Source organism: Bos grunniens, chromosome 4 (genome assembly GCF_055505025.1).
Source record: "Bos grunniens cultivar Pamir isolate PY7600 chromosome 4, Bosgru_T2T1.0, whole genome shotgun sequence".
NCBI lineage: Eukaryota > Metazoa > Chordata > Mammalia > Artiodactyla > Bovidae > Bos > Bos grunniens.
Window position 1 is genome coordinate 84,221,189 of NC_141168.1, and position 27,133 is coordinate 84,248,321.

The 27,133-nt window shown below is 36.3% G+C and overlaps 1 protein-coding gene across 3 annotated transcripts in view; it reads right to left on the reverse strand.

Moving 5' to 3' along the window:
- SEMA3A (semaphorin 3A) overlaps positions 1-21,900 on the reverse strand; it is a 553,854-nt gene extending 531,954 nt beyond the window's left edge. For 2 of the 3 annotated variants that reach the window (XM_086398571.1, XM_086398572.1), the window contains exon 1: positions 21,376-21,900. Coding sequence is in view for 1 of the 3 variants with exons in the window: in XM_086398570.1 (XP_086254696.1) it covers positions 21,376-21,465 (90 nt within the window). In the remaining 2 variants the exon portion in view is untranslated. The remainder of the gene's footprint in view (positions 1-21,375) is intronic. The other variant, XM_086398570.1, reaches the window with a different exon arrangement.
- Between the last annotated feature and the right edge of the window lie 5,233 nt (positions 21,901-27,133).

Here is a 27,133-nt window from a genome sequence, read left to right on the forward strand (position 1 = left end):
AATTGTACTGACTTGACACTGATCGCTAACTAAATTTAATAGAGTTTTAAGAGACTAACTCAATGAACAGTAGTAGATGGCTCTGGGGATTACTTCACTTCAAATTGAGTGCCCAGTCTATAAAAAAAAAATTAATATTTATGGCTGCACTAGAAAAAAGGCATATGTGAATATATATGTGTGCTTATATATCCATGGAAGCAAAATCAAGAGAAATGGAACATATTTCAAAATTGAAGAAACAATAGCTGAGAGTCAAAAATCAGTTACAAAGAAAAACACAAGTTTTACTGTCCTATTACCCTATACAAACATGTTTCAGGAACAGGCAGAAATTTGAGGAAGACTTTGGACTTAGATGTGATTTGAATCTGGGATAAGGAGGAGTTAAAGTAAACATCTAGACACTATAGGCGAGGAAATCTTAGGAAATATCTTAATTATTTGAGAAATAGGTTCAAACTTATTGCATTTTTACTGGTCATTAACCACTGGTGTTTGTTTTTTTAACCTATATTTTGCTTGTCTTTTATCCCATCAAATTCTCATCTTTTTCAGATAAAACTACCCCTATCCCTCCATTTTTACCAGATAAGACATTCAATGTTTGTCAAACAAAATAACTTTAAATTCTTTAGAGCTAAACAAAAATCTTTCAAAAACAAATCCATGTGCCAAAACAGATCACATAATATAGTAAGGGTTAAAGCAGTATTCTGCTCTTAAACTTTTACCACAATGTACTTTACCACATTATGTCAGGGGAATATCAGCGCACTAAACCAAGGCTACAGATAAAGTCATATCAGTAGGTTTTAAGACTGGAAAAGGGAAATCTCAAACACAGTAAAACATGGACATTCACAAAGTAAAGTAGTACTCCAACCCTAAATGGCAGATAACATAATTAGCAACAGCTTTTAAAATTGCTTAAGTTCAGAGTGACGCACATATCCTTGGTAACACATCCAGTGACGGTGAGAGTGGCAGTAAGAAGGATATTGTATATGGTATATCAGTGCTACAAAACTGGCCTTTGGAGTTAGGCAGGTCTGGGTTTGAATCTCAGCTCTACCACTAACTCTAGACACCAACCTAAATAATTTACTTAGTCTCTTTGAATCATCACGTATGTTTTCTTCATGAAGATACTGCTTGGGTTTAAAACAAAAACAACAACAAAAAAGAAACTATGCAGATACACGCAAAGATTACATTAACAAATTATATACAGAGTTAAACAGAGTACCCAATACTTATTAAATATGTTTCCTCCCTCTTACTCCCTTTGAAAGTTTTAATATTTCTATGTGTAATCACTTTATTTTCCATAATATTAACTTACAAAGGAATAAGATTATAGGAACAAAAGAAATGGAAAACATTAAAATGCCATCCATGAATAAATCTTAGTATTATATATTTGTCAAATGGAATACCTGTTGTAATTACCATGAAAATGGATGGATAAAAATATCCAATCATTCAGACAGTGAAGACACTAAGGAAAGCATTTAAATTAATAAATGTGAGCCCTAATACTATGAGAATTATCTTAAAACACTCGTTCTAAGGGGAAATTTTTACATTAAAAAAAGTTAAAAAGAAAAGTATAATTAAAAACACTATACTAAGGCACGAATGAATCATACTTCTGTTTTCCATACCTATATTGAAGGAAGAATCCAGATGCCTGAGACTCACAGTTCCTGATCTTATTGAAGACCTGGTACAGTTCAACACCAGACAAAGCTGTGTATGTTACATCAATGCAACAATGGCACTCAGTCTCATCTGTTAGCAAGTGGGAAAGTCCTAACTCTCTTTCTTTATCTCTTGGCTTCCTTGGAAAAAAGTTTCTTTCAGATTTCTCTGACTACAACATAATATTAAAAATGATATAATTAGAAAAAAGCAAATGAGCTAAACCTGAACTTTCCTTGCTAATAGAATCAGCCTTCCCATATTTTAAATGAAAAAAATAGATGAAAGATATAAATTGTGCATATGCCAAAAATAGCACCATGCAGAAACTGCACCAAGAGGGCCTTTCTGTATGGTGAAGGCGATCACTGAGACAAGTGAACCTAAAGCTGTTTCAGTCACTCAGTTGTGTCCTACTCTCTGCGACCCCATGGACTGCAGCACACCAGACTTCCCTGTCGATCACCAATTCCTGGAGCCTACTCAAATTCATGTCCATCGCATCAGTGATACCATTCAACCGTCTCATCTTCTGTCATCCCTTTCTCCTCCCACCTTCAATCTTTCCCAGCATCAGGGTCTTTTCTAACGAGTCGGTTCTTCAAATCAGGTGACCAAAGTCTTGGAGTTTCAGCTTCAGCATCAGTCCTTCCAATGAATATTCAGAACTGATTTCCTTTAGGATTGACTGGTTAGATCTCCTTGCAGTCCAAGGGACTCTCAAGAGTCTTCTCCAACACCACAGTTCAAAAGCATCAATTCTTCAGCGCTCAGCTTTCTTTATAGTCCAACTCTCACATCCATACATGACTACTGGAAAAACCATAGCTTTGACTAGATGAACTTTTGTTGGTAAAGCAATGTCTCTGCTTTTTAATATGCTGTCTAGGTTGGTCATAGCTTTTCTTCCAAGGACCAAGCGTCTTTTAATTTCATGGGTGCAGTCACAATCTGCAGTGATTTTGGAGCCAAATAAATAAATAAATAAAGTCTTTCACTGTTTCCAGTGTCTCCCCATCTATTTGCCATGAAATGATGGGACTGGATGCCATGATTTTGTTTTCTGAATGTTGATCTTAGATTTCTGACAAAATGTGGTCCACTGTAGAAGGGAATGGCAAACCACTTCAGTATTCTTGCCTTGAGAACCTCATGAACAGTATGAAAAGGCCACAAGATAGGACACTGAATGATGAACTCTCCAGGTTGGTAGGCGCCCAATATGTTCCTGGAGAAGAGTGGAGATTTAACTCCAGAAAGAATGAAGAGATGGGGCCAAAGCAAAAAAAAAACCACCCAGTTGTGGTTGTGACGGGTGATGAAAGCAAGGTCTGATGGTGTAAAGAGCAATATTGCATAGGAACCTGGAATGTTAGGTCCATGAATCAAGGCAAATTGGAAGTAGTCAAACAGGAGATGGCATTTTAGGAATCAGTGAACTAAAATGGACAATGCATGACTTTAACTCAGATGACCATTATATCTACTACTGTGGGCAAGAATCCCTTAGAAGAAATGGAGTAGCCATCTTAGTCAACAAAAGAGTTCAAAATGCAGTACTTGGATGCAATCTCAAAAATGACAGAATGGTCTCTGTTCATTTCCAAGGCAAACCATTCAATATCACCATAATCCAAGTCTATGCCCCAACCAGTAATGCTGAAGAAGCTGAAGTTGAATGGTTCTATGAAGACCTACAAGACCTTCTAGAACTAACACGCAAAAAAATGTCTTCTTCATTATAGAGGACTGGAATGCAAAAGTAGGAAGCCAAGAGCTACCTGGAATAAAAGGTAAATTTGGCTTTGGAGTACAAAGCAAAGCAGGTCAAAGTTAGCAGAGTTCTGCCAAGAGAACACACCCTCTTCCAACAACACAAGAGAAGACTCTACACATGGACATCACCAGATGGTCAATACCGAAATCAGACTGATTATATTCCTTGCAGCCAAAGATGGAGAAGCTCTATACAGTCAACCAAAACAAGACTGGGAGCTGACTGTGGCCCAGATCATGAACTCCTTATTGCCAAATTCAGACTTAAATTGAAGAAAGTAGGGAAAACCACTGGGCCATTCAGGTATGACCTAAATCAAATCAGGTATGACCCTTACCATCATACAGTGGAAGTGGCAAATAGATTCAAGGAATTAGATCTGATAGACAGAGTGCCTGAAGAACTATGGATGGAGGTTAAGAACATTATACAGGAGGCAGTGATCAAGACCATCCCCAAGAAAAAGAAATGCAAAAAGGCAAAATGGTTGTCTGACTAGACCTTACAAATAGCTGAGAAAAGAAGAGAAGCTAAAGGCAAAGGAGAAAGGGAAAGAGATTGACCCATGTGAATGCAGAGTTCCAAAGAATAGCATGGAGAGTTAAGAAAGTCTTTCTCAGTGATCAACGCAAAGAAATAGAGGAAAACAATAGAATGGGAAAGACTAGAGATCTATTCAAGAAAATTAGAGACAACAGGAAACATTTCATGCAAAGATGAGCACAATAAAGGATAGAAATGATTTCCCAGATTGTGAAAGGACTACAGGAAGCACAGGTGAGAAATTCTGCTCCCTGCTCAGACTGCATAGAATTCTGGGCCTGGTGGGGTGGGTGGGTGGTGTACTTTCCTCCTCTAACAGTTATGCCGACTGCTCTTTTTTTCCAGAGAAGTATTAAAAATCATTTTGAAATGAGTACAACTATTCCTCTTTGTAGCAGCTTTTACACTTGATAGTGTTATCTTGTAGGTAGGTATAATAAGGTATACGACCTTTTTCCTCCTCAGGAGGGTGAGAACTGGTGCATACAGAACCCGAAGGAGAGAAGAGAGCTGAATTATTACTATTTGGCACTTACATAGTTTCCTCTGAAGGGTGCAAAGCACATCATAAAATGCTAATTAATAGCCAGTGTTTTTCAGCAAATCCCTAGGTAGGGCAAGTACAGGTGATGATCCCTACACCTGCACGTTTACCCTGGGGGGAAAAGCCCCGTCCATGGCAAAAAATTGAGAAAAAAGTACAAAGGACCAGTGGGAATGAATGTTTATACTGGGTCAGGAGAACTGTCCCTCTGTTTAAAGGAATCAGAGAGCATTGGAGAAATGTGAGAAGTTTAAAAAAATGAGAAGAGACTGGAAAGAGAGGCAAAATCTTTAACAGCACAAGAGAATGAAATAAAGAGGATGAGGAAAAAACAGTGAAACATCTGTGACATCATTTTTCTTTCAGAAGGCCTCAGATGGGCTCAAGGCGCCAGAGTTCTCACCCCCACCCCCAGGAGTGCTGCGTCCCAGGAGTGTTGCGGGGGCCGGGCAGCGAGGTATAGCCCCTTTCACACTCCCTGGTTAAAGTGTATTTTGATAATACACATTCAATTGGAGATTTATTTTGCAACGAGTTGTTAGAGAGGCAGAAATTGTTTTTGCAGTTGGTTTGCTTTTTATATCTGCTGTGTGTTTGTTTGTTCATTTGGTGCAAGGGTGTCTGTGCATGTGATGAGTTGTTATACTGTTTCTTGTCATTGGTTTTAGAGTGATGGTTGGTGTGTTGACTTCTTGTCTTAAGGTTGAAAAACCCATATGAAACAGATGCCATTTTCTTAAATTCCTTCCTACTTAATGTTTAAAAAAATATCAAGTGAGAAAATGCAGTCACATAGATGTTGAAACAGACTTCACTGGGCTGGGCAGGACACTCTGACCTAACTCTTTTACAGATAAAATCAAATGAATTTCAAGTACAGTTTTAAGGAAGAAAATTCACATGACATGCAACCTGGTGGTTTAGTTGGGAAGTAGGAAGGAAAGATCCCTATTTATTTTCTTTTCCTCAGTATTTGATAAGTAATTAGAGTTGAACAAATATTTTGTTAGCTGATGGGTGATATGCACAGAAATATGGATTTACTTACACAACTCCTGATTACCTGGGCACTCATTCCTGTTCTCACTTGAAACACAAGGGTCAAAGCAAAACAGCTCTCCTCCCTATTCCTCCTTATAGAATAGCCTCTACCTTTGTAGTTTTCTCTAAAATGCTTCAGCATTAATCTTATCAGCTGCTTTGCTCTCCTGATAAGAATATCTCCAGTTTTAATACAAATCTAGGTTAAAATTCATTTTGGAAGAGCATGAAAATAAAGTCAATCTCACAGAAAATTTAAGAATCTTTTCAAAAATAAGAAAAAAAGAAAAGTGAGTTACAAAAATAATGTTTTAAATATGTTGCAGCTACTCAAATGTAGAGCTAACATTTAGAGCTAATAATCAGTAGAGTGATAAACTTTGAAGTTAAGCTTTATTAAATTAGTCAGTGTTTAATCAGAATAATTAATTTATTCAACAAATAATATGAATGTCTAATATATGCAAGGCATTGAGGTGCCCAAGTTAAAAGATAAACATAACAAATATCATCTACTAAATTATTACAATCTTGTGTTTCTCATGCAAACTAACAAATACCCCAAAAAGTGATACATTAAAAGCATAGAAAATAATTTACATTTGTTATAATCCAGACTTTAAACTGCCCCTGAGAACCCAGTGTAAGACATTAACTTGCTTGATGTCCAGATAGTTTAATTTGCACTTAATAGTGTTATCATAAACTTAACTATTTCTTATAACTTAGGGACATGGCTACCATTACTACTTATTCCTAACCAAGTTCTATAGGAAGAAAAATTAGGAACATTTTAGTCAGTTTTCCAGTATCCAGCCTCTATGACAGCATTTAATATTCAATTCATCTTAAAGAAACTTGTATTATTCCTAGTTGTCCCTCTGCAAGCAAAAAGCATTATAGAACAGTAACTGCAACATGTTTGTAAAAATAAAATAACTAAAAAATACATCCCACATATGTTTACAATACTGATTCAATAACAGAAATGACAAAAAATGCACTTGAAGTAACAAGGTTCCTCAAGTAATGTTACTAAAAGAATAAATGTATGCATTGGAAAGGTCTACAAAGATGGACAGAAATTTACTTCCAGTTATTTGCTCAAGGTCAGAGCTAAATCTGCATCTATTTTTCATTACATTGTGTCAAAACAATGTTAATGTATACAGATATGTCTAAGCTATATATAGTGACATGGGAATATGAAAGCTATTAAATATAAAACAAAACAGCTTATTGCTACAGCCTTAGGATCTTATACCTGTAAGAGCATCCTCTGGGTCATGAATGAACAAATGACAAAAATGCTCAGAGTGAAGTAAACATATGGAGAGTAATGTCTATGAAAGCTATTGATTAATTCTCAAAACGCATGGTCAGTATTGGATTTGGTTTGCCTTTGTGGAGCTCCTTCAGACTCTCCGGCCAAGTCTCCCTCTCACTATCACCTTCTTTCTCAGGTAACTGTAAATTCCAAGGGAACTGCTAACCAGTTGATGTTGAGCTAACATCCTTCTAGAGTTGAAGTCATAGTGTTACACTGGCTTGTTTTTCCAATGAGATTTCACATTCATAAAATGTGCCTTGAAATGCAGTTGTAAAGGAGACCCTACTCTGCCCTCAGTTGCTCACACATCCTAGTATCAGTTCCCTCTGGGACTTGCAGCAAAACTGAGCACTTTTGCAAATCTAAAAATAATCAGTCCATTAGTATCAAGTTGCTTTCCTGAATACAGCAAGGTGCTCTTTGTGCCTCCTTCAGCCCCAGCCACCATCCTAAGATGTATTATGTTCAGAATACAATGAGAACTTCTCTGACTTATTGTTTTCCTTTTAAGACTGAAGCTGTAAAACAAAACTGCATATAAAATTACATACAAAACTTTTTGCAAATTTGTAACATTATTTTACTACATTTATAAGGGTTGTGAATGTATATCTTGGCAAAAATAAAGCCACAATATAAAACAAACACAATGAATTGGAATACATTAATTAACACAACATTTTCTTTCCAATAACAATTATTGCTATTATACATACTTCTCCTGAGACACCCAAAAGAGAAAATATAAATTTTGCAGACTACAAAGGATTGTGAAAATGGGTGCTATTATTTCAACAGTATTGGTTATATCTATAAACAAGAAAACTTCCAAGAACAAATTTAAAGCATTGTTTTTAAAGAAAAAATTCCATTTAGCCTTCTCTTGGTTATTATCTGAAATTGGATAGAATATATTTCAGGCAGTCATTATTCTTGAAATAACTGGTTATTTTTCCATGTCTGGAGTTAATACTAAATAATATTTTAGCAAGAACTATAGGAAAAGTTTATTTATTTTTTCATAAATTTATAGGTTTTTAGAAAGTGATATGACACTGCAGTGATTATAAACCTTATAAGTGGTTCATTTAAAAAAAGCATTGTTTTGTCTTTTTCTCAAATATATACTAACAAGCTCCTCAAATTTTCCAATTTTGAATCTTTGAACACCTGGAAAATAAATTACTATCTAGGCAAAGAAATGGAGTCAAATGTTCTCTTTCAAATATGTTTTTATAGCCACTCACAGAACAATAAAAGCATTCTACTAAGATTCTTTTCCATGCTACAAAAATGCATTCAGGGGGTCTGCTTTGGGGGATTGTAAAGGGAGAAACCTGGGGTGCTTTAAGGTTAATGGACAGTGATTAAGGTTAATGGCTGAGTGCTTAAGGTTAAGTGCTATATTTACATAGCTGCCAATTCTCTTAAAAAAAGTCTTCATGTCTATCAATCAGTTCCAGCTAATAGCCAATTAAACAGAAAATGAAGCATAGAGAATGAAGGTAAAGACCCTTCAATCTACATTTACGGAGCAGAATTGCCCATTCTCTATCAAGAATTTAGTGAACACCTACTTTGTCATGACAGTGTAGCACGTAGAAGCCATGGCCTGTGTCCATGAAGTTTATCCTCTAGCAGGGAATGGAACCAGATATGGAAATATGAAAATCTCAGTACAAAGAGCTATAAAGTAAATGACACAGGTAATACATGTTATGGCCTTCCCTGGTGGCACAGTGGTAAAAAACCCATCAGCCAATGTGGGAGATGCAAGTTCATTCCCTGGGTTGGGAATTCCATGGACAGAGGAGCCTGGTGGGCTACAGTCCATGGGACTGCAAAAGAATCAGACATGAATTATCAACTAAACAACAACAACAACAACAATGAAGATACATATTACAAAATTCAAAGCAGGAAGGTATACTACCGAGCAGAAGATAAAGAGTGCATGAACAATTTAGCACTAATATTAATAAGTAAAGTTCAATAGATAAAAATATTCCTTTTGAGTGGGGCCCTCCTGAGTACAAATGCCTTTCCTTGTTCACTGTTTCTTATTTGTAGGAAAAAGGTTTCCGCCCCCTAGACCATCCCTGAGTTTCACCAAAGGACCAACTCAAACAGTTTCTAAGAAGTAAGGGAAGGCAAAAACAAAGAGAAGCAATCAAGAAACAGTACAAAGAAGAAAACAGGATCTGGTTCCTCCTCAAGGAATATATGTAACAATGAGTTTTACTGAGGAAGTAAGGCCACCTCTTCACTCTACAAACTACACAAGAGACAACTCTACATATGGACATCACCAGATGGTCAATATCGAAATCAGACTGATTATATTCTTTACAGCCAAAGATAGAGAAGCTCTATACAGGCAGCAAAAATAAGACTGAGGGCTGACTGTGGCTCAGATCATGAACTCCTCATTGCAAAATTCAGTTAAACTGAAGAAAGTAAGGAAAAACACTAGGCCATTCAATATGATCCAAGTCAAATCCCTTATGATTATACAGTGGAAGTGACAAGAAGAGGTGGCAAGATACACAGAACTATACAAAAAGAGATTAATAACCCAGATAACCACGATGGTGTGATCACTCCCCTAGGACCAGATATCCTGGAGTGCAAATTCAAGTGGTAATTAGAAAGCATCAGTACAAACAAAGCTAGTGGAGGTGATGGGATTCCAGCTGAACTATTTCAAATCCTAAAAGATGATGTTGTTAAAGTGCTGCACTACATGTGCTAGCAAAATTGGAAAACTCAGCAGTGGCCATAGAACTGGGAAAGGTCAATTTTCATTTCAATCCCGAAGACTAGGAATGCCTAAGAATGCTCCAGCTGTTGCACAATTGTACTCATTTTACATGGTAGCAAGGTAATGCTCAAAATTCTTCAAGCTATACTTAAATAGTGTGTCAACTGAGAACTTCCAGATGTTCAAGGTGGATTTAGAAAAGGCAGAGGAACCAGAGATCAAACTGCCAACATCCTTTGGATCGTAGAAAAAGCAAGAGAATTCCAGAAAAGCATCTACTTCTGCTTCATTGACTATGCTAAAGCCTTTGACTGTGTGGATCACAACAAACCGTGGAAAATTCTTCAAGAGATAGGAATATGAGACCACCTGACCTGCCTCCTGAGAAATCTGTGTGCAGGTCAAGAAGCAACAGTTAGAACTGGACATGGAGCAATGGACTGGTTCAAAATTGGGAAAGGACATCAAGACTGGATATTGTCACCCTGCTTATTTAACTTCTATGCAGAGTACATCATGAGAAACGCTGGGCTGGAAGAAGCACAAGCTGGAATCAAGATTGCTGGGATAAATATCAATAACTTAAGATATACAGATGATACCACCCTAATGGCAGTAAGTAAAGAGGACCAGAAAGCCTCTTGATGAAGGCAAAAGAGGAGAGTAAGAAAGCCGGCTTAAAACTCAGCATTCAAAAAACAAAGATCTTGGCATCCGGTCCCATCATTCACAGCAAATTTTGGGGGAAACAATGGAAATAATGACAGACTTTATTTTCTTAGGCTCCAAAATCACTGTGGATGATAACTGTAGCCATGGAATTAAAAGATGCTTACTCCTTGGAAGAAAAGCTATGACAAACCTAGACAGTATATTAAAGAGCCGAGACACTGCTTTGCCGACAAAAGTCCATATAGTCAAAGCTATGGTTTTTTCAGTTGTCATGTATTTATGTGAGAGTTGAAAGAAGGCTGAGTATGGAAGAATTGATGCTTTTGAACTGTGGTCTCTGAGAAAACCCTTGAAAGTCCTTTGGACAGAAAAGAGTCAAACCAGTCAATCCTAAAGAAGATCAATCCTAAAAAAAAGTACTGATGCTGAAGCTGAAGTTCCAATACTTCAGCTTCAGCCACCTGATGTGAAGAGTTGAGTCATTAGAATAGACTCTGATCTGGAAAAGACTGAAGGCAGTGGGAGAAGGGGATGACAAAGATAGTTGGATGGCAACACCGACACTATGGACAGGAGTTTGAGCAAATTCCAGGAGATAGTGAAGGACTGGGAAGCCTGGTGTGCTGCAGTCCATGGGGTTGCAAAGAATCAAACATGACTGAATGACTGAATAACAACAAAAGTCCCTACCCAGGTGGGGATGGTAACTTCAGACTCAGCTCATGTTTCCTGGAACATGGCCCTGTTACCCTCACCACCAATCAATCAGAAGAATGTCACAGACTCTGCAGCCCTCAGCCCAAATTTTGTATGTTAAAAAATGCTTCCCTGAAAACCATCAGAGATTTTGTGTCTTTTGAGCTTAGCTACCCAATCCCCTTGCTTGGCCCTACAATAAGCCTCGGCTCCTAACTTCAACTTTTGGTTTATTTCATTTCACTGTGCATCAGGCACACAGACTTGTATTTGGCAAAGCTTTACAGTTCTTTTTACATGGAAACTCTCAAGATCAGTTTAAAGCAAGACAGCAATAACAACAAAAATGACTAGAGACAATAACTTCAGCACACTAACTTCGATTTCTATTTAAACTTACTTAGATGAGGCACATCTGAAAAGTTTAGGCTAGTGTAAGGCTCTGAAGTATCCGGCAGTTATCCAAGGCAAACTCCATCACTAACCTCTGAATGACAACATGATTAATTACATAAATGAAGTTTACTAAAACAAGATTAATGTTCATCTCCGCAGTAGCCACTGGCAACATTGAGCAGCCTCACTTTCACTCAATTAGCAACATTCAGACAGAGTATATTGTATTTTTTAAATTTTTTTTCACTCCCCCTGTATTTCCAACTGATTTTGAAATATATGCTAGGGATGGAGAATGTGGGGGTTAGGGGCTAAGGAGGAACCCTTGGAATGGTACAGAAGGTGAAAAATAGACTCTTACATACGCATAGTCATTAAAAGTAAATTTGAAGATTTCTCTTAAAGAATATTTTCATTCAATAAGTTTCTTCCCCCTTGGTTAACTTCAGAATTTTAGAAAGTGTTAGTCACTCTGTCATCTCCAACTCTTTGTGACCCCCTGGATTATAGCCTGCCAGACTCCTCCGTCCATGGAATTCTCCAGGCAAGAATACTGGAGTGGGTAGCCATTCTCTTCTCCAGGGGATTTTCCCAATCCAGAGATTGAACCTGGGTCTCCTGCATTGCAGGCAGATTCTCTACCGACTCAGCCACTAGGGAAGCCCCAAAATGTTTAGGGCGTGAACTTAAATCAGACAAAAGTAAAGGAGAACCAAAAACTGACACTGAATTGTAGCAGATCTTGATCTCCTGATAGTGGGGGTTTTGGTCAGGAAACAGCTTCCTGGGTCAGGGCCTGCCTGAGGCAGAAGGTCACTCAGAGGTGGAATGGAAGGGTGCTCAGCCCTGTTTCTGAAATTCAAGAATTTGTGAATTTTTCTGAAGCTAAAACATTAGAGACCTTTTTTGAATTAGAGCCAAGCTTTTAATAAAATGTAAACACCTCGGAAAGGGTGAAATTTTATTAATTAGAGGTATCCAAACTGTCCTTTCAATCTGCTGTGTCTGTGTAAATTGGCCAGCTGTCATTACTACAGCAATGGAATGAGTGCTTTGATTTAGGAGTTACCAGGAGGAGGACAGTGAATAATGATAGCTAGCCGAAGAATAAAGGCTATTTTGGAGCATAGAGATCGTTGAACTGAAAACTGTGCTTTGGGCACAAGTTCAGGTTCTGCAGAAACTGGAAATCTGAAGATTTTGAAGCCCCAAATTAAGAGAGTTGATATTAAAACTTAATATTTCAAATAAAAAACGCAATGAATAGAAAAAACATGTAACAGAACTTCTGTACACATCTGAGAAATTTTCTAAAGATTTATAATTTTGATTTCAAAAAGGAATATGAAATAATAATACATTTTCATATTTCTTTAAGAAATAGCATCCTTAATATGGTTTCATGTTTTTTTTCTTATTATACATAATTAAAGATAAATTATGTTAACTATTTTCAGCTAATTACATTGTACCACCTCCATTTGATTATGATGTCTATGGCTTGACAGAATAAAAAATTATCTTTAATAGAAAAAAGCCAAATTATCATCTATTTAAAGTCTAAGAAATGCATTTGAATTCCTTAATTCATGATAAGCACTTAACAGAAGCTAGCTAGCAAAATTAACTGAATCAATGCCCTCATTTTTTAACATTCAAGTAACTTGAGGATATTTAATTACTCAAGACTTTATTAATTCAGTCAAGATTGACCAAGTCCTTTAAAATGTATCATAAAAATAAACTTTAAAAATCAACATATATGTTTGTAAGAGTAATTTTTTCACGAAAAGTTTACTGTTAAATTATGTTTTATGTACTACTATTGATTAATGTTAAATATCATAAATGAAGTAATATATATGAAAAATATTAAAAATTAGTCATAAGAGGAACTATATACATCATCTATTTCAAACTTTTTGTTTTATGGTTGAAATTTTTGAGGTAGTGTAATTGAAGACATGACCATGGTCATACTGTTAATTTGAACTTATGGCAAGTAAAACCTATGAACTTTTGGTAAATTATCTACACATTATAAGACAATGTACACACATTTTATAATAACTGTATAGTTAATATCTGTTACTAAACAGTAAACTAATGGATTCAACCTGAATGCATATAGTTTCTTAGCATTCATTTACTTAAGTATCACTATTTAAACTTCTTAGTAGTACTTTTAAAATCCAGTAATTAACACTGACAACCACAGTAATAAAAGTACTCAAGATGCTCTAAAACTGTCCAACCCATAGTCCTTTCAGATAAAAATAGCTGGAGTTAATTCTTAAATGCTAATGATTATGTTATAGGAACTCAAAAGATATCATCTGCTCATTACACTGCTTCCTTCCTGCCACTTCACATCCTTCCCCAAAGGCATGTTTACCTCATGTGTGGTCACATATAACGTTACCACTGTGGCCACAGCTGATGTGCCATGATGGGCCCTATTAGCCTCTTCCCATATCAAAAGTGTTTCTCCAGAACTATTATAGTATACTGAGCTCTGGAAGCAATTCTATGCCTATCTCATATAAAGCCTTGTTTATATTAAGCAGCTATATAATTGACTCTGAGTTTTAGTCCATCAAAGTGTAGTCTTTACCTTTCTAATTTAGTCAAATATAAAGGACACAAAAATTCCTCAGATATTTTAATTAATGAATCTAGACATTTTTCAACCCTTCAAAATTGGTTGGTGTGTATGTGTGTATAGTGTTTAAAGTTTACAGAGAAGGCAGAAATGTTTTAAATGTTTTAGAAACAAAACCAAAACAACAAATGACATCAGGTCTCTGCAATAACTGGAACCATAAAGTGAGGTATGCTTTTGTAGACAGGATAGACATATGCAATACTACTCCTTAAACTGGGGACTTCCCAGGTGGCAAAGTGATAAAGAATCCACCTGCCAATGCAGGAAGATACAAGAGACCCAGGGTCTATTCCTTTTTGGGAAGATACCTTGGAGTGGGAAATGTCAAACAGCTCCACTATTCTCGCCTGGAAAATTCCGTGAACAGAGGAGTCTGGTGAGTTACAGTTCATGGGGTCACAAAGAGTTGGAAATGACTGAGCAACTGAGCACACATACGATCCTTAAATTAATCTTCTCAAACTTCACATTATCTACCTGTGGATAAAGGACTAACAACATGCTTTCCTTAAATTAATCTTCTCAAACTTCACATTATCTACCTGTGGATAAAGGACTAACAACATGCTTTCCCCTTTTTCATGACAATTTGATCTTTTATGAACTGTTTAGCTCTATTCTTCTGATAAAAATTAGAATCACTAGAAAAATTTTACCCATGGTAAAAATGAGCCATCTTCAATTGTAAACACTTTTTTCAATTATCTACTTTCTTTCATTACTTAAATTATTCAAAATTGGGCAAGGAAGGGACACATTAAGAAATGACAATAATCGAATATGAATTCTTCATTAAATTTACAATTTGGAAAAAGGTTTGAGAATGCTTGTTGTTTGGCCCAGGAAATAATTATTTATTTAAACTTACTGTTAAGTGTAACTCAGATTCAGATACAAGTTTTCTGATTAAACATCATTGAAATATATTTTAATCAAAGGGAGAAGATAAATATTAAGCTTTCTGTGATATAAAAATTACATCAAACATATAGTGCTGCACTACATACAAAATCCTTTTAAAAGCCTGGTAGTCTTGTGTGAAGCCTCATATATATGATTTGTGCCTTTTCATATGTTTTTGTCATATGATAAAATTTCAAAATTCTTCCTGGAAACTTTACAAAGAACTTTGCAAAATTCTTCCACATGTAAATCACCAAAATGTCACATCATGCACATTCTCCACATTTGGAAAATGAACTACAAATTGTCAAAAACAGTATCTCACCCCAGTGTTTTACTTCACATTCAGTGACCCACTTATGCAGAATTTTAGATTTATAATTGAGTCAAGTGTAATTAAAATGCTAAAATGTATACACACAATTAATAGCATAGGTTTAATCTAGGGAGAATAAACTCTAGAATGATTGAAAATACTATTTATTGGGAAAATGATTATCTAGCATGTAAAATTTAAGCATATCAGCACATCTGGCCAGAAACAGAGTCAAAAACCTCAAACTTCTAATAGTAATACCAATAGAAAACTAATCATCTCTTTCTGCTATTCATCCAGATTTGAATGTACAATATTAAGGAATAAAACAAAATGAAGTTGTCTGCTAATTAGATGTCTCTGAATTCTTGAGTTAGTCACACCTGCAACTTTTACTTTAAACATAAGCCTATCAGGAAGCCTACAGACAGAGCTTTAACATATTTAAAATATTTTAACAAAACATACTTTAAACATAGAGCTATGATAAATAGTACTTTATTACAAAATGAAAACTTCATGTCCTGCTCAAAATAGGTTACAGGTTTCAATGGGCCTAAAATGAAGAGAATATGTATTGCTAAGCAGGAACAGAAACCAAGAACTCTTGGATATTGGCTACAGAAATAGAAACAAGGTGGCCAGGAGTCTGACAGGTGTAGGAAAACTGGGAATGAGAACCCTTCATAGAAAAGGAAGGATCATGAGTTGAGTTGTAGTTGATTGCTGTCTTGGGATTCAGGATGTATGAAGCTGGGGAAGTGAGTAGAGATGGCCAACCACCACCTAAAGGAAATCAATCCTAAACATTTATTGGAGGGACTGATTCTGAGGCTGAAGTTCCAAAACTTTGGCCACCTGATGCGAAGAGCCAACTCATTGGAAAAGACCCTGATGCTGGGAAAGATTGAAGGAAGGAGGAGAAGGGGACAAAAGGGGATGAGATGGCTTGATGGCATCACCAACTCAATGGACGTGAATTTGAGCAAACTCCAGGGGATGGTGAAGGACAGGGAAACCTAGCATGCTGCAGTCCATAGGGTCACAAACTACTGGACATGACTGAGTAACTGAACAATAGCCAACCACCAGATATAGGTGGAACTGTCCACCAGCACAAAGTATGACCTAAGTATTTCTAATATTTCCCAGAACATGAACCAGTAATACTCAGCATCAGAAATAATTGTGAACTGGTGCCCTGGAGTAAGGTTGGGAATGGGTCAAGTAAAGAGTTGGGATAGGGGATAGGAAGGCTCTCCCACTCAAGCTGAGTCTACAAATAAAAGCAGCTTCTGGATAATTCAAAAAGGATTTATGAGGATCAGATTAACTTCAAGGAGCTAGGCTGTTGATTTCTTTGAGTAATGATAATGACAGAAGTCTTTGACTGCTGTTTTTTAAGTAATCATTAATCCTCAAGGTATTTAGAACTTTCAGATCTTGTCACCGTGGATTAATTTTTCTAAGATCTTAAGATTAATTTGAAAAAAAAAATGATGTTTTTCTTTTTCTTTTGTATAATAGTTTATGGTTTTATATATGCCAATCATATTTAAGAATCTTTTTCAAATACCTTTTATCAAAACCAAAAGGATATGTGAGAATTATAGTAACATATCTGCCTACTTTTTCAGAAAAAAATGGGCAGAGGTTGTTAACATTTTAAAGGCATTTCCTCATGTTCATTTCATTTGCCTTGCCTAAATCTACTTGTGTTTATAAAAGAAACTAATGTTTGGCTTAAAATTTTAATAATACGGACTTGAAAAAATCTTTTTAAACTGAATATTCTGATTTTATCAGGGGGTGAATACATAAGTCTATAACGATACAAGTTTTGTTATGAAATAGAGCATTTTTATCAAAAATATTTTGGTTTTGGTCTCTCTACTCTCAATACTCTCAAGAAATACTCTCAATCATATTGATGAATGTCTGTCTTAGGGAGAAAGTGTTTTGCTGATAGAGAAACCACAGATGCAGGCCCTTGGAAAATCTGTATATGAAGTGAAAATTTTCAGATATGTGCTTTCCAAGCTGTGTTCTCATGACAAAAATATATATATATATATACACACATATATATATATATATCCACAGATAAGGAAAAATCCAATTAGCATTTTATCTTTAAAAAGAAAAATAAATATCCAGGTGTTCCTATTGAATAACTGAGGCCTAAAAATCTCTGAGGGTAAGTAACTTAGAGCTGTTATTTTTCAGTGTCTTGGAGGGGGGAATGTGTTTTGGTGACTCTCTTTGGAGGTCACTGTGATTAGAGTCACCTCTGAAAGTCAACAGTGGATGGAAACAGTGGTCAACAGTGGTTGGAGATACCCTCTGGAAACAAACTCTTCTCAGAGACTCAGTATTAATAGGAATGGAAATTTGGCAACTGAGTAAGAGTGAATGGATCAGTTCTTCCCCAAATGTCTAGGGTGTAAATGCAACTCCTTCTTTACCTATAATAAAAAACTATGACAAGTAGTAGCATCTATAAGTGCTGAATGAGTGATGTAACTTGAAGTGAGGTCATGCTTATTGGCATTTAATTATTTAAATTGTTTGATTGGATGTTATTTCCATTTATAAATCCCTTTCATTGAGCAGTCCTTTTAAAGTGATCATAGATGAAATTAGCTGTACTGAAAATGAAGTCACTTTTTAGAGAAGTAAAGTCCAGTGGTTGGAGGAGACATTTGTCCTTGGAGGAAGTTAATTTGAGCCCAAGTTCCACTACCTACTAGCTGTGTGACACTGGCCAAGTCCTTAAACCACTCTATTTTTATATTTATAAACATGAATAGAAACTACCTGGTTTGGTATGCTCTAAGAACTAAATAAATAATGTGCACAAAATGCTCAGAACAGTGTCTGGTTCCTTGAGGAATTCCCAACTCATGTTATTCATTAGTACCCTATCTGGAAGTAGGTGGCTTCCAATTCAGAGCAAAAAATAGAACCCTGAATAGAACAGTATGTGGAAGATACAGCTGCGATCATTGATAAGGCAGGAGGACATCTAGGATGTACTGTGTCCATTATAAAGTCAACTACACTGTTTCCTCCTTGATTGATCATTGAAATTGGATTGTATTTTTTCCTACAATTTCTGCCTTGATATGTAATATAGTTCCTTTATTATAAATGAAAATAGAGTTATTAAATCCTGTAATTGCTGATTTAAGGTTAAAAAAAGTTATTTAAAGAAGAATATTCCTTAGAATAAGTTGATATATTCCTGTGATTGCTAAAAAATTTCCTCCAAGCATATAGAATGTTCACATCTAATATATATCTATATATACTCACATTATTTGTATTACTTAATTAGTCATTACAATCTTGAAAACACACACAGATAAAGCCACAGGGACACAAAACACATAGTTAAATGAAAAGAAATGGTCCTTATTTAAGGACCATCTAATTTGTGAATTCACAAGTTTTAACATGGTATTTATTAGCAAAATACAGTTCTCTTTAAAAGCATTTTTTTAAAATTGGACTTTACCATAATGCTTTCTAGCAGAAATCTTAATTGGAATAGTTATAACTAAGCCACCATTATAAGCTTTAGATGACTAAAGTACTTCTCTGAGGAGGTCACCACGTTTACACTGTCTTCAATTCCATTTAGCTATAGTCTTCAGTAAATTTCACTATTGCTGACATAAAATTATCAGCAGAAGTGACGCATTTATATTCACTTTCTAACATATAGTTAGCACTGAAACATAATAAATCTTAGGTAAAAATATCAAACTCTTCCTCTGTCACTCCATCTTCACCCCCAGAGTGCCTCTTAAAGTTTATTAAATTAACTGAAATTGAAGCAAAGGTTATATATATTCTATTTAATGAATAAAATTCTCATTCATCATCCTATGCCCTCAATAATTGGTTTGACTTTTTCATTTAATTATTATTTTTTATATGAACTAAAGATACTAACCAATGTGTTGCTATCATATAATATCAACTATGAAGGCTTCCCTGGTGGCTCAGAGGTTAAAGCGTCTGCCTGCAATGCGGGAGACCTGGGTTCAATCCCTGGGTCAGGAAGATCCCCTGGAGAAGGAAATGGCAACCCACTCCAGTATTCTTGCCTGGAGAATCCCATGGAAGGAGGAGCCTGGTGGGCTACAGTCCACAGGGTTGCAAAGAGTCGGACACGACTGAGCGACTTCACTTTCACTTTCATGAAGTTTTTTTAAAAAGTGTGGTATAGTTCCACTTGATTTTTATTACACTTTGAAAGACAAATGAAGTAAATCAAGAAGAAACAAATCTAAATGCAGTGCTGAAGTGAGATCCAGCCATTCAAACTGGCTTCCTATTAATCACATAGCTGACCTTTCATTAAGGGGCACTTGTTGGAGTCATTGACACGGTTACAGCATTCACATGTGCGAACTGTACTCTGTGGTATTCATGTTCTGGCGAAGGCACAGTGAAATTAGATTCTCTCCCTGTAGGGGGTAGACATTGACCGCTATTCAATGCCAACAATTGTCGGTTAAAGTATTTCATGAAGGATGACTTTTAAACTGCGTTTATTCCACCATCAGTAATGTCAAATGCAATTGTTAAAGAAATATATTTAACTATTGGTAATTAATTAAACCTTTCATAGCAGCAACTTTATCCAAGGTAAATCATTTCTGAAAATACACAAAGGAGTCATCAGGATTCTACCGTCATGGCTTTTAAACCATCAATTTTATGATGTCCATCTATAATAGTTAGAAAACAAAAGCAAAACAGCAGCCAGTGGGGAATTATTTAAACAATGCAACAATGTTTTATCTAGTTTCACTTGTCTATGTACCTTATGCATGTGAAATGTCTTTTGGGATGACAATGCATTCCAGACAAATTTTTTAAATAAAAAAATGCCTAAATTAAGAAAATAAGATAAAACCTCAAAAGGCTACAAATAGATACGATGTGCTGAGAGTTTTTATTGTATCCTCTTTTAACATAATCATCTTTGTGCAGTATTTGATGGACTGCATTTGGGAATCATAACTGGAATCTTTGTCAGGGCGTATGTCCCGTGTGCTTATTTCCTACATGGAACATCATACATGTAAACAGCAAACACATTCTTTCACATTGGTTGACATTCCACCTGAAAAGTCCACCACAGTTAGCCTGTTAACACAATTCAGGATATATGGTATAATAGTAAAAAGACTCCCCATAGCCAAGTAAAACTTGGAGTAGGGGGCTCAAGGAACGGGGCTGTGCTTAGATCAAATCTGAATTTCAAGTTCAAACATAGTTTAATGGTGAATCTAAAGTTGTAAATGCAAAGTAAGCGCAATGTGAAGGCTGCTTGAAACCAAGCATGAAAGACGAAAAAGTCAAAGTTGAGATTTGCCACATCTGGTTTTAATACCTTTTCTTATGCTATTAGACAAATGACCTTTTGTTTTGTTTTGTTTTAAAAATTCATTATCATTGTCATGGCTGCTACAGCTTAATACTGTTTTTAGAATTTTTAAGATGACTTCTTTGGTAAGGGACCAAGCTATAGAATGCATTTAAGAAAAATTACAAGCATATTTCTCCCATTAATGTTTGATTAGTGATGTAACCAAATAGCTATGTGTAAAAGTTGAAATCCATCTTCAAGAAGAGTATGTGCCTTCTTAAATAATTATTTTCCTATTCTTAGAACTATGACAAAACACTTGCCCATCATCATTTGACAGCAATAAAGGACATTTCATCCAGAAACAGAGGGTAGTATGCTAGGTTACAGGATTGAATTAGCAATATGATTAGCACCACATTTCAGTTCCAAGACTTTCTGAATGAGGAAGTTACTTGAGGAGTCTAAGCTTCAGTGACAGCGCCAAGGCACTGTTGCAAAATGAAACCGGAGGAAATCCACAGGGTTATCAACACAGGTTTTTTTGCTAGTTCACTTTTGCACAGTCTTCAGAGGATTCCCTGAGAGTAAACATCCCTAATTAATTCCCAAATAAAAGAAGGAAAGATAAATTTTCCACTTACTTCATTTGCTGTCCTTTGTCCGCACGCTGAAATCAAAGGGTGGTTCTGCCGATCCTTACCTAGCTCCAGGTTGCCCTCCGGATTAGGCATAAACGTGAGCGGTGAGAAGCACGTTGACTTTGTAACTGTACAAGGAGCAGCCCATCGCGCTGCTGCCTGAGAGCCGGTCAGGACAAAGTGCTAAACTTCAGCCCGAGAGCACAGCATCTATTACCCCTGAGGCTCTACCATTTCACCTACACCTGGGCGGATCTATCAAGCTTCATCTCTATTAGAGCTATTTGACTCTGTGGTTTAAGAGGCAGAAGGAAAAAAAAAAAAAAGAGGCTTGCCGTTGTCACACTTGTTTCCTATTAAAGAGCCTTACGGTGGATTGAGTAATTGTGTACGAAGGTAGTCTGGCTGGCAGATGTGTGCAGCCCCAGCGGAGCACTAGATTCAAGGCAGATGGGTTGTACCAGGGCGCAAACAACATTGAAAGAGAGAGAGGCGTGATTAAAACAGCAGGCCTCTGTTTTATAGTGCTGGAAGTGGGGTAGCCTTAAAGCTCCTGGGAACTGGAGTTCCCCAAATGGCAGTGCTCTATAGCATGGAAAACAATAAATCCAATAAAAAAGAAAGATGTTTGAGCAACGAAAGTTATAGAGATATTTATAATATTCACTTTAACTATTAATGAAGAATTAAATGAAGCACCCCTCCCCCACACACTCTAACTGAACTTAATTAAAACTACTCAATCATGGGTCATAGTGGGTTACTGATAATGTTAATGTGATGGATTTGAAACAGATCCCTCATTCTGCTGTATAAGCCCTGGTTATCTTTTTAAATCTGAATTAAATTGCTTTAAGGAGATTTACACTGTCAGACAGATTGACATTCTGCAATTGGGCATTTTTTAAAGATGTAACTGAAGCCAATTGTTAGGAAAATATCCTCTTGCAGGTATGTCTCATACCACATATTATCTCAAGCAATTTAACCCATGGAAACTTTAGGGCTGTCTGTGTCATACTCTTTGAGCATCAAAAGTGTGTAAGTAATCAAACTGAGGGTGTGTATGTACGTGTGAGGGTTTTGATATCTTAAAGACATTACAAGCATACATGAATATTCAAGTAACAAAAAATATACTACTGATAAAGTACAGAAACGCCTACAGAAATAGTGCATAGGAGAGCAATTCATATTATTTAAAAAAACAAACAAACTGTATTTCAGTAAGCCAGATTAAAGTTTACCTGTGACTACCTGAAGTTTCTTTCATGAAATTCAGCCAAAAATTAAGATTTTCAGATTTCAAAATTTTTCATTGGAAAAACAAATAAAACTTCTATATTTTCATGGTTTCACATAAAATGCTATGAATACTTTCACAGTGAATTTTTTTCTATCTTGACTAAAAATGGGATATACTGGAAATGTCCCAAGAAACAATGTTCTTAAGAGTTTCCAGTCCAACTTATCCACCAAAGTTTGAGTTTGATTTGGAGAAGCATATAGACTTTATTTCCAGCTTTTTTTTTTTAAACAACCCATCACATATGCCTATTCTCAAGAGAGTCCTTTATACCAAATGTTGAGTCCTTTATACCAAATGTTATCTAATTTATGAACAAATGATCCAATGCTTGCTGTTTGCTTTTTTTTTTTTTTAAGAAGGTAAGAAACCAGAATTTTCCCATCACCAAACTCTCTCATCGCTTATCCCCACCACTTCCATTGGGTTTATCACTGTCCCTTCTACACACAATCCTGGCTTCAGTTACCTCTCTGATAGTTACTATGGTTACATTATCTGTGAATTTGTTATTAATAAGATTGTTATATTAATTATATAAGATTAATAATAAATTCCAAAAGTGATCTTCCATTTCCAACTCAGTAACAAAATATTTTGTTAAAAATTGTGTATGCATTTTCCTATTTGATATATTCAACTATTTAAAATATTTGAACTGAACTGTCATTGAAACCAATTCATGGCATTTTAAATTATCTGATTCAAAATTTAATTCTATTTTTAAACATGTGTCTCAGCCGGGTCAAGATTTTAAAGCCCAAATGGTAAATAATTTGAATTTCAAGCTATTTATTTCTGAGTTTAAGTTAATAATAATAATAATAAACCCTTGTGCTGATCCCTAGCAGCTGGTCAGAATTCTGTAAAACTATATCAATGTTTAAATGTAAATACACTTTAAATGAATATCTTTTAAAATATTTCATATACTTGAATTTTTCTACTCCATGATTTCAATATTGGGCCTTGTTAACCTAAGAAGATAAAACACAAGGAGCTCATTAAATTATGTGGTTTAGGTGGGTGCAGTTATATATAAGGTAAAGATGGGACAGAAAATTTTATGTTTTTGCTAATGAATCAGCTCTTGAAGATGAGAAAGGTGGCTTTCTCTCTCTCTCTGTTTGATTTTTGTTGATTTATCAACAATATCATCTATTAGGAAAAGAAATGTATGTCTCAAACTGTAAGTATTCTATTACTGACTTTATACTATTATTAAAATGGTATAGAAAAAATATCACTAGACTAGGATGCATAAAATTAGAGCAGAGGAAATACTTCTATGAGCAGATTTGAATAAATATACAGAGGTTTGTAAACTGGGTGTGTAATCAAGAATTCAACAAGTAATTAGGAGCAACTCCTTTTATGAGATGAGGCATGGGAAACAATTTCCAACACCGCTCATCTTCTTCCTCTTAGATCTTAAAATATCGTCCTTAAAAGATGCTTCTGATCAAGGTCAAAAACATCCTCACCAAAAACTTTATTTTCATAAAAATGCTGGTGATTTGCTGCTGCTGCTGCTGCTGCTGCTGCTGCTGCTGCTGCTCAGTCGCTTTAGTTGTGTCCAACTTTGTGCGACCCTATGGACTGCAGCCAGCCAGGCTCTTCTGTCCATGGGATTCTCTAGGCAAGAATACTGGAGTGGGTTACCCTGTCCTCCTCCAGGGTATCTTCCCAATCCAAGGATGGAACCCAGGTCTCCCATGTTGCAGGCAGATTCTTTATTGCTGAGCCACCAGGGAAGCCCTGCTGGTGATTTAGGGGGAAGGTAAATATTACTACCTAGGGCATTTTCTTGATTTGTTCTCTATCTTCCGGATTACTTTAGGATGTTAACTAGTTGACCCTGTCGGCCTGGTATATAGTACATCCTTCAAAGGACAAAAGAGTTTTCTTGGGGAATATAAATTGTTGTGTTAAAAAAGGAACAGGAGTCATCAAAAAGGCTCCAGATTGGCTGAGGTCCTATACTATAAATCCCCCTAAGGAGCCGAAACAAGGAGAGTTATTTTGGGGAAAAAAAAAAAAAACATGTGTGGGCAAGGGCAAAGTTAGTCTAAGTTTGGAAGTAAGGAACAGAGGGGTGGGGAAATTTACATTAAAGGAAAGAGATCTAAAAAAGTAGTTCTACTAACCCTATAATTTTACTTAGGGCAATACTAGAAAATGTGCAAGTTTATTGCAAAATATTTGTGAGTCGATTAATCCAAACACTAAAAATCTAGAACAAAAATGATTAGGTTTATCATTCTTCAAAATGTGTCAGGCAGTTTTTATTTCAGCTAAACAAATAATAGATGCTTCTTATAAGCTATCACTGATGTAGACTTCATAGAGAAGCAAAGCAAGACCCAACAACTGACCTCAAGACATTTTACAAACTACTTGAGATGAAAATATATATACACAATAAATTAAATGACGGTTTATGATTGGAAAGAATGATACAGACAATAAATTTAATGAAAGGTCAGAAAAGTAAGAGAACAGTGTGGACTGCATGGATTCTGAGGTAGATAAGGATACTGTGCAGTTCAGAAATGATGACAAAAACAGTCTGTCAAATAGAGGGTTTGAATTGGGGAATCAAGGAGAATGTCTGGGAGGGGTAAGATTGTATAGAACAAAGAAACATTGTTGGAAGTTTTCTGGTAAGCGCCTGGCATGATAAATATGTTTTGGAAAGATCAATTGGAAGGGATTAGAAAAAGGCAAAACAGCCTTGGAGTCTGCTGCAATAACTCAGGCACTGACCTATATTTCTCACTAGATCATCATTTTTCCCTCTGAGTAGGACTATCCCTGCTACTGAAATACTCTAGTCCTCCTTACATTCCACTCCCATTTCTATTCCTATGTTCATGCCATGTGCTTGTGCTTCAGTGGAAACTGCTGAATTTTAAAAGCTTTTCAATGAAAACAACTATTCTATTCAGTTCAGTTCAGTCACTAAGTCGTGTCCAACTCTTTGCAACCCCGTGAATCACAGCACGCCAGGCCTCCCTGTCCATCACCAACTCCCAGAGTTCACCCAGACTCACGTCCATTGAGTCAGTGATGCCATCCTGCCATCTCATCCTCTGTCGTCCCCTTCTCCTCCTGCCCCCAATCCCTCCCAGCATCAGAGTCTTTTCCAATGAGTCAACTCTTCGCATGAGGTGGCCAAAGTAGTGGAGTTTCAGCTTTAGCATCATCCCATCCAAAGCAATCCCAGGGATGATCTCCTTCAGAATGGACTGGTTGGATCTCCTTGCAGTCCAAGGGACTCTCAAGAGTCTTCCCCAACACCACAGTTAAAAAGCATCAATTCTTTGGCGCTCAGCCTTCTTCACAGTCCAACTCTCACATCCATACATGACCACGGGAAAAACCATAGCCTTGACTAGACGGACCTTTGTTGGCAAAGTAATGTCTCTGCTCTTGAATGTGCTATCTGGGTTGGTCATAACTTTCCAAGGAGTAAGCATCTTTCAATTTCATGACTGCAGTCACCATCTGCAGTGATTTTGGAGCCCAGAAAAAAAAAGTCTGACACTGTTTCCCCATCTATTTCCCATGAAGTGATGGGACCAGATGCCATGACCTTTGTTTTCTGCTTGTTGCGCTTTAAGCCAACTTTTTCACTCTCCACTTTCACTTTCATCAAGAGGCTTTTTAGTTCCTCTTCACTTTCTGCCATAAGGGTGGTGTCATCTGCATATCTGAGGTATTGATATTTCTCCCAGAAATCTTGATTCCAGGTTGTGCTTCTTCCAGCCCAGCGTTTCTCATGATGTACTCTGCATATAAGTTAAATAAGCAGGGTGACAATATACAGCCTTGACATACTCCTTTTCCTATTTGGAACCAGTCTGTAGTTCCATGTCCAGTTCTAACTGTTGCTTCCTGACCTGCATACAGATTTCTCAAGAGGCAGGTCAGGTGGTCTGGTATTCCCATCTCTTTCAGAATTTTCCACAGTTTATTGTGATCCACACAGTCAAAGGCTTTGGCATAGTCAATAAAGCAGAAATAGATGTTTTTCTGGAACTCTCTTGCTTTTTCCATGATCCAGTGGATGCTGGCAATTTGATCTCTGGTTCCTCTGCTTTTTCTAAAACCAGCTTGAACATCAGGAAGTTCACGGTTCACGTATTGCTGCTTAATAGCAAATTAACTGCCCCCAAAATCATTTTTTAAAAATGGCTTTCCAATCCCTGTTTGTAAAATTTAAATGTGATGAGATCACTAACTAGAGCTTAATACAAGGGATGAGTATAAGCTTAAGATAAATACTCAATGCCTTTCTCTGTATCTTCAATTACTGATATATTAAGTCGGTTTACTACAATGTCATAAATATTTTTCAAACTTCAGTTCAATTCAGTTGCCCAGTCTGGTTCTAACTGTTGCTTCTTGACCTACATACAGGTTTCTCAGGAGACAGGGAAAGTGGTCTGGTAT